The sequence below is a fragment of the Bison bison genome, unplaced genomic scaffold (assembly GCF_000754665.1).
Source record: "Bison bison bison isolate TAMUID 2011002044 unplaced genomic scaffold, Bison_UMD1.0 scf7180017864456, whole genome shotgun sequence".
NCBI classification, from domain to species: domain Eukaryota; kingdom Metazoa; phylum Chordata; class Mammalia; order Artiodactyla; family Bovidae; genus Bison; species Bison bison.
In genome coordinates, this window is record NW_011495018.1 from 15,729,702 (window position 1) to 15,738,793 (window position 9,092).

At 39.6% G+C, this 9,092-nt stretch overlaps 1 protein-coding gene across 2 annotated transcripts in view; it reads right to left on the reverse strand.

Moving 5' to 3' along the window:
* Positions 1–9,092, reverse strand: part of ATRNL1 (attractin-like 1) — a 779,810-nt gene that overhangs the window by 609,359 nt on the left and 161,359 nt on the right. For both annotated transcript variants that reach the window (XM_010859292.1, XM_010859293.1), the window contains exon 18: positions 2,424–2,642. In XM_010859292.1, the coding sequence (XP_010857594.1) occupies positions 2,424–2,642 (219 nt within the window). The remainder of the gene's footprint in view (positions 1–2,423; positions 2,643–9,092) is intronic.

The following is a 9,092-nucleotide window of genomic DNA, read 5'->3' on the forward strand; positions in this document are numbered from 1 at the left end:
ACACAGGGTTCTTTATAGTCTTTACTCTGCATATTTTTAACTTTTTTCTCTGACAGTGAGAAACCTGGCTCCCACTGGCTCACATAAAACACAATTAATTTATATATTTGTCCAAACCTAGGCAATGGCACCCCACTCCAGTCCTCTTGCCTGGAAAATCCCATGGACGGAGGAGCCTGGTAGGCTGCAGTCCATGGGGTCGCGAAGAGTCGGACACGACTGAGCGACTTCACTTTCACGTTTCACTTTCAATGCATTGGAGAAGAAAATGGCAACCCACTCCAGTGTTCTTGCCTGGAGAACCCCAGGGATGGGGGAGCCTGGTGGGCTGGTGTCTATGGGGTCGCACAGAGTCGGACACAACTGAAGCAACTTAGTAGTAGTAAACATATAAAGTATTGTTAGAACTGTTAATCTGTACTATGTGAGAAACAAATTTACCAATCAGAATATAATGTTGATATAATTTTTTGCTTTAGTTTCACAGTATCCAAACAAAGTACTATTTTCCAAGATCACTTAGATCAGCTCATTTTTTTGATGAAGTTATGGCATTTGTAAAACAGTTACATTTACTTGTCACAGTTGCATCCTCTGACATCCTGGTTGATTGACTTCTTTTTTTAAATTTTCAGTCAGCAAAGTTTATCTTTTGTAGTATTCAGTATGGCTTGACAAATGCATAGAGTCATTATCAACCACCACAGTATTAAGAACATTTTCACAACCCCAGAAGTTTTACTGTGCAGCCCTCTTGAAGGCAATCTCTGCCTTTACTACTTCTGGCAAATAACTCATCTCTTTTCTATCCCCATAGTACAACACGTGGCCTTTTGGTCTGGCTTCTTTCACGAGGCAAAACGTATTTAAGATTCAGCCACGCTCTTGTAGGAATCAGTAGTTAGTCCCTCGTCTCAGTTTTCGTACCTTCCAAAGCTTATGAAGAAGTGTCACATTTCCTCAGTCTACCTGGTTTCACTGTCAGTGCCTCACCTAAGGCAAGTTCCACGGTATCGTCTGGCTTTTTGCCTCAGGACGCTTACTGGTATCAGGACAAGCTGATACCAGACATGCTGGCACAGCGCAGAAGTTCAACACCCTCAAAGGCATCACTCAACCCTCAATGGAGGAGAGTTAGTGGATCAATACCCCATTCTCCTAGTCCTTCAGTGGTTTAACCCTGAGGAGCATTCTACATATTTCTTCAAAGGTCCCAGTGGGTCTGAGTTCATATTTCCCAGTACAGTACCCAGCTTCATAATGCACATATTGTTGGTTTTCCTCTCTTCTCTGAAACTCTCTATTGCTTCAATTATGCTTCCCAGGTTCATCTTGTAAATAAACTATCTCACCCAGTCCTTGTGTCTTTTGGAACATTCTTTCCCCAGACAGCCCCATGGTTCACTCCCTCATCTACTTGAGATGTTTAATAACCGTTTCTCCTGAGAGAGATCTTCTCTTACCATTCTATTTTAAATTGCAAGCTTTATCTCCCTTTTTGATTTATTTAATAGGACTTATGACCATCTAACTTATAACCACACACACAGTGTGTCTGTGTTGATTAATTTCAATTAGAATACAATTAGGTTCAACTAAGTGTTTACCTGGTGGCTCAGCTGGTAAAGAATCTGCCTGCAATGTATGAGACCTGGGTTGGATCCCTGTGTTGGGAAGATCTCCTGGAGAAGGGAAAGGCTACCCACTCCAGTATTCTGGTCAGGAGAATTCCAAGGACTATATAGTCCATGGGGTCTTAAAGAGCTGGACAGGACTGAGTGACTTTCACTTTCACTTTAGGCTCAATTAATGCAGTGGTTTTAGTCAACTTTTTTAACTGTTATGTCACTAGAATGTAAAACACTCTTTGCATATAGTAGGCACTCAATAGAAATATACTGAATAAATTAATTTTTCAAGCGGTTGATTTTATTCCATATAAGAACCAACTTCCTATTTTAAAAACTCTAAAAGCTTCACTGACCTTCAAAATTGAATGACACCAAACACCAAAGGTCAAATGACTCTATCAGGCATATTACACAAAATATTTCCATACTTAGCATGAAGCTTGACTGAATCCTCTGAGTTGCCTCTGAAGTCTAAGATATTATATTATAAACAATAAAAGACTATACTACAGTATAGAAATTTGGTATGGAACCAATATTATTTTTCCTTGTAATAGTTCACATGAAACCAAATCTGACAGTTATATATCATGTATCTGGTGAGCCTATTTAATGATTCCAAACATAATATCACCTATACAACAAACATGGATATTGAAAAGAATTTTTTAATCCTTTATTTTCAGTCTCATTTTCATTATTTTTTTTTCCTAAATCTTTTTATAAGAAAGGAAAGTAATTCTTGGTGTTCTTGAGCAGAAATTAAAATTCCGTTCAGAATATTTTTATTACCTGGACACTGGATAAAGGACCACTCATAGTTCTTCTCTTTAGGACAAAGACTGGTATCAAGAAGCATCTCATTATTAAGCATTCCAACAAGCTTCATTGGTCCCCGGGAAGACCCTTCAATGCAGTGTCCTCTTCCAGTATTACTAGGATCATTGCACCAGCCACATCCAGGTTGTTCCAAACATTGTCCACAGGTCCTCAATCCAGAACAATTTTGGGCTGCATGGCAGGAACATTATTAACAAATATGTTACACGACTTTATATTCAAATGGAATTACAAACTAATGGAAAAATAAATATGATCTGGAAAAAAGACAGTAAAGGGTCATCTATGGTTAATGTAAACATTTTGTAATAATAAGAAACAGCAATTACTTCAAGAGCAAGTAAAGCATACATTATGAATAAAGAAGAGATGAATAGACTGGCATGGAGAAAAATGAAATTAGCACTCACACACTTCTGAGAACTGTACCAGTACTAGGACCTTTTTATGCAGGAGCCCATAGACCACACTTACCATCGTCTGTGACATACAGCAATGTTAGCTCTTGTGCTCAGGAAGTTCCTCTAAGGAAAAACTCTGCATCTGCCTGTGAATGTCCACTCTAAGTCATGCTTACCCATTCCCTGAGATAGCTGACCCCAGCATGGACAATGCTCTCCTTAAGGGTCCAAGATACTAGCATCTGCCTGATATTCGATGTTTGAAAGTAATCTCACTCAAAGAGCCAAACTGAACGGGAATATGGAAACTGGATACTCTGTCTCAGCAGGCAACCAGCAGGACAGGTTCTCTCTGACTTCCAGGGCTGCAGAATATTATCTCACTGAAGCTCAACCTTTTTTTGTCTAAATGATATCTAGACTATGAGCCTCAACAAAGCCCATGAAAACCGTGATGCCTTTCCCAAGGATGAATATATTACCACCTGCCATCATATTCACAATAGTTGCTATGTGATGTTTTGAATTTTTACTTCAAAGTCATAATACCCTGTATCAGGCTGAGGTTTCTTAAATTAGTCTCACTGATTTTTTTTTTTTTTGCTATAAAAGGCACATATTTTCTTGGGAATTGTTTATCCATAGAACACAGCACATAAGCACAAAGTACCATGAATGGTCTTCTAGTCACGAGCTAGAAGAACCTCAGAGAGTAAGAAAAGCAAGGCAGACTTCTGGCCGTCTCAATTTCATTTTTGTTGTAATAACTTAATTGTTACTCAGTTGTTTAATATTACTGGAAAGAGGAGTGCGCCTCAGAAAGCTGCAAATAAGAACAGCATAAGCTTCTCAGCAAACAAAACAGGAAGTCAATACTGTAGACGGTGCAGGGCTAATAGAATATTGGATTAAAGAATTCATCAATTACAGTATGATTTGTTGTGAATTTTTTCAGTGCTGAGCATTTCAGGGACTAGATGTAAGAAAGTGAAGAATGACTACCATCTCCCATATTTCCTTAATAATAAATTTAAAAGGAAGAATATTCTTTGAGTCATTGAACACAAATGATTAATGTTAACCCTGTAGACAAATAATTCAATGACATGAACATACTTCTTTCTGAAAATTTTTTTCAGCAGTACACAGCATTAAACGGCACTTCATTTAAAATATCCTTAGATAACTGAACCTTTCATATATTATAATACTCCTCCTTAGACTTTTTACTGTGAAATATTTCTTTTATCTGTAGCTAGCCCACAGTACCGTTGACTAGATTATTCTAATTGTCTTCAAACCTATATTGGGTTGGTATGAAGCCAATGGGAAATAATGTCAAACATCAAATTAGGTATGCTGGCTTAACATTCTCATTATTTCCTGTCACATGATAAACTGAAGTAAATCTTTACTAGGTCTCATCTAGAATAATATCTAGACTTTATAGTCTAAAGAGATCTCTGAGGAAAATAAAATTTATTTTAGGATTAACTTTTTAAGTACAATAACCAATCAAATTTCTTAAAGAAGCATAATGTACAATATCCACCTGAAACTGGGGAGACCTGGGTTCGATCCCTGGGTTGGGAAGATCCCCTGGAGAAGGAAGGACATGGCAACCCACTCCAGGGTTCCTGTCTGCAGAATCCCCATCAACAGAGGAGCACAGCAGGTCCAGGCCATGGGGTCGCAAAGAGTCAGACGTGACTGAGAGACGAAGCACAGCAAGCGCACTCTCAAACACAGCATGCCTGCTCTGTTGCTTTTCAAACAGCTGGGTAAGTCTTAGATTGAAGAATCCTGCCTTTCTTGCATTGACTGAATGACAAACTAATAATGGTCTGTTTATTAGAATTTATGCCTTAAAAAGGAGAAGGCAATGGCACCCCACTCCAGTACTCTTGCCTGGAAAATCCCATGGACGGAGGAGCCTGGTAGGCTGCAGTCCATGGGGTCTCGAAGAGTCGGGCACGACTGAGCGACTTCACTTTCACTTTTCACTTTCATGCATTGGAGAAGGAAATGGCAACCCACTCCAGTGTTCTTGCCTGGAGAATCCCAGGGACCAGGGAGCCTGGTGGGCTGCCGTCTATAGGGTCACACAAAGTCGGACACGACTGAAGTGACTTAGCAGCAGCAGCAGAAGCTGCAGCAGCATGCTTTAAAAATGAGCTACAAAATGTCATATTTAGAGCAACATTCACTCTCCTATATTTTTTATATGTGAAATTATTACAAAAGTTAATACTGGTTTAGTACTTGCTCAAGAGTGTAGAGCAATGTGCACGCTGAAAAATTAGCAGAATATTCATTCCTTATAGTGGTAACCAAAAAAACTGAAAGACTCTAATGATTTTTATTTTCTTACAGAAAACAATAATATGGGAAAGTTTTTGTAGGCTGTGCTATTTTGACTTCATTATGGCTAGAATGGAGACTATGTATGAGCTATAAGTAATCAAAGCAATCATTTGTTACTTTATTTTTGGCTTTTTGAAAAATTAACTTTTATAATATTCAATATGGTTTATGAGATGTGTAAGAATTTGAAAAATCAATCCGTAACAAATTATATCACCAAATGATGACTGGAGACTTCTGGTTTCCAGTCCAGCATGGAAGGAGTTTAGAAGTCACCACTCCATCTTAAGAAAAAGAAAAATCAGCCACAAACTGAAAAATCAACAACTCCTTAGATCCATGAGACAAGTGAGGTCACAGGGCAAACAACAGCATCCATAATTGGAGAGAGAGCAGAATACACAAAATCATGACTTAGTGGCACGGAAACCTCTTCAGGACACAGTGCCGGGGTAAGATAACCTGAACTGTTAACTACTGAATTGCCGGAATCTCAGTGTGGACAACTCTAAGGCTTCATATCTCCAGGGGAACCCAGTTACGGGAAGAGCCCCGACATTTCTGTGGGTGTGACCTTCAGGAGCCCTAACAGGTTCTCACAGTTAATATTGAAGAAAACCCCATTGTGCTTTTGACAATGGGAGGGGAAAAGGAACTATTCTGAAATATGCCAGAGCACTGTTCTTAATAAGTCTGGAGAAACTGCTTAACAGACTAAACTGGGGTTTTATCAGAGCATAACTGAACCAGTTAAAGGGAAATAACCAACTCTAGCCTGTTCTAGTCTTTCACGTGGGGAACGAGAAATATACAACTCCAGCTCCCTCCGGCTATCCTGTACCACCTGAGAGAGGGAAAAAAGTAAAAACAAAAAACAAAAAACTGGGATGTACTAGTGAAGTGAAGTTCAGAGAACTGTACAGAGCACAGGCTCACCAAAAGACTGAGACCTAACCATAGGACTGTAGAACACCTCCCCTCCCCAAAATCCTACTACTACATTACTAAAAGCCTACTTACAACAGTTTCTTTTACCCATATTTTGTATCTGACTGTCAAGAGAAAAACTACAAGGAATACCAAAAGGCAGAAAACACAGAAGAGACAGAGTAATAAGCATCAGACCAGACAGGGCAGGGATGTTGGAATTATCAGATCAGGAATTTAGAACAATTATGATAAATATGCTGAAGGTTCAAAAAATACGCTAAAGGCTCTAACAGAAAAAAAAAAGCATGCAAGAAGAGATGGGCAATATAAGCACAACTATATAACTCTTAGAATACAAAAGATAAGAAAATCTAAATGACCTTGGGTCTGGTGATGATGTTTCAGTCTAACACCAAAAGCACAATTTATGAAAGAAAAAACTGATGAATTTGACTTTGCCAAATTTTAAATCTCTGCACTGTTAAAGATACTGTCAAAAGAATGTAAAGACCAGCCACACAGTGGAAGAAAATATTTGCAAAAAACACATCTGATAAAGGATTGGACTTCAAAATATACAAAGAATATTCAAAATGATAATAAGAAAACAACCAACTCAATTTTTTAAAATAGACAAGGAAGTGGGGAGGGACTAGATGGATACATGAGATTAAGGGATACAAACCACACTGAAAAAAGAGATAAGTAACAAGACTATACTTATTCTTGTATAAGTATATACAAGAAATATAGTCAGCACAGGGAAATAGTCATTATTTCATAAAAACTTTAAATGGAGTATAAACAACAAAAACACTGAATCACTATGCTGTACACCTGAAATGAACATAATACAGTAATCAACTATACTTCAATAAAAATTTTTTCATAGGCAAAAGACCTGAACAGACACCTCACCAAACAAGATATATACAGAATGCAAATATCAAAAGATGGTCCACATCATTTATGATTAGAGAACTGAATTCTAAAACAATAAGATATCATTATAAACCTAATGCTGTTTTTGTTTAGTTGGTAAGTCATCCGACTCTTTATGCCTTCCTCTCTATTCCATTCCCCTTATTAGTTTGCTGCTGCTGCTGCTAAGTCACTTCAGTCGTCTCCGACTCTGTGCGACCCCATAGACGGCAGCCCACCAGGCTCTCCCGTCCCTGGGATTCTCCAGGCAAGAACACTGGAGTGGGTTGCCATTTCCTTCTCCAATGCATGAAAGTAAAAAGTCAAAGGGAAGTCACTGAGTCATGTCCGACTCTGAGTGACCCCATGGACTGCAGCCCACCAGGCTCCTCCATCCATGGGATTTTCCAGGCAAGAGTACTGGAGTGGGGTGACATTGCCTTCTCCCCTTATTAGTTTAGGCCCTCATGATTCCTCTTCTCCTCTACTGCTGATGGATGTTACAGATTACCTAAAATGGAATGTGTTGTTGCTTGTTGTTTATCCACTAAGTCATGTCTGACTCTTTCGCAATCTCATGGACTGTAGCCTGCCAGACTCCTCTGTCCATGGGATTTCCGAGGCAAGAAAACTGGAGGGATTTCCTTCTCCAGGGGACCTTCCCAATCTAGTGATGAAATCTGCATCTCCTGCATTCAAAGGAGATTCTTTACCACTGATCCACCCGGGAAACCCCTATAAACCTATTGGAATGGCCAAAATCCAAAACACTGACACCTCCAAATGCTCACAAGTGTGTAAAATGTGAAGAAAGAGGAACTCTTGTTCATTACTGGTGGGATTACAAAACACAGCTACTTTGAAAGACAGTTTGGTGGATTGTTCCTCATTTACAAAGAAAAATTTCCTTCAAGTTTCATTTACTAAGAAAAACACTTCAAATAATCACTGAAGACAACCTTCTAAAAGCAATATAAAGCTTCAGTTCAGTTCAGTCGCTCAGTTGTGTCCGACTCTTTGCGACCCCATGAATCGCAGCACGCCAGGCCTCCCTGTCCATCACCAACTCCCAGAGTTCACCCAAACTCACGTCCATCGAGGCGGTGATGCCATCCAGCCATCTCATCCTCTGTCGTCCCCTTCTCCTCCTGCCCCCAATCCCTCCCAGCATCAGAGTCTTTTCCAATGAGTCAACTCTTCTCATGAGGTGGCCAAAGTACTGGAGTTTCAGCTTTAGCATCATTCCTTCCAAAGAAATCCCAGGGCTGATCTCCTTCAGAATGGACTGGTTGGATTTCCTTGCAGTCCAAGGACTCTCAAGAGTCTTCTCCAACACCACAGTTCAAAAGCATCAATTCTTCAGCACTCAGCTTTATTCACAGTCCAACTCTCACATCCATACATGACCACTGGAAAAACCATAGCCTTGACTAGACGGACCTTTGTTGGAAAAGTAACGTCTCTGCTTTTTAATATGCTCTCTAGGTTGGTCATAACTTTCCTTCCAAGGAGTAAGCGTCTTTTAATTTCATGACTGCAATCACCATCTGCAGTGATTTTGGAGCCCCAAAAAATAAAGTCTGACACTGTTTCCACTGTTTCCCCATTTACTTCCCATGAAGTGATGGGACCTGATGCCATGATCTTCATTTTCTAAATGTTGAGCTTTAAGCCAACTTTTTCACTCTCCACTTTCACTTTCATCAAGAGGCTTTTTAGTTCCTCTTCACTTTCTGCCATAAGGGTGGTGTCATCTGCATATCTGAGGTTATTGAAATTTCTCCCGGCAATCTTGATTCCAGCTTGTGCTTCTTCCAGTCCAGTGTTTCTCATGATGTACTCTGCATAGAAGTTAAATAAGCAGAGTGACAATATACAGCCTTGACGTACTCCTTTTCCTATTTGGAACCAGTCTGTTGTTCCATGTCCAGTTCTAACTGTTGCTTCCTGACCTGCATATAGGTTTCTCAAGAGGCAGGTCAGGTGGTCTGGTATTCCCCTGTCT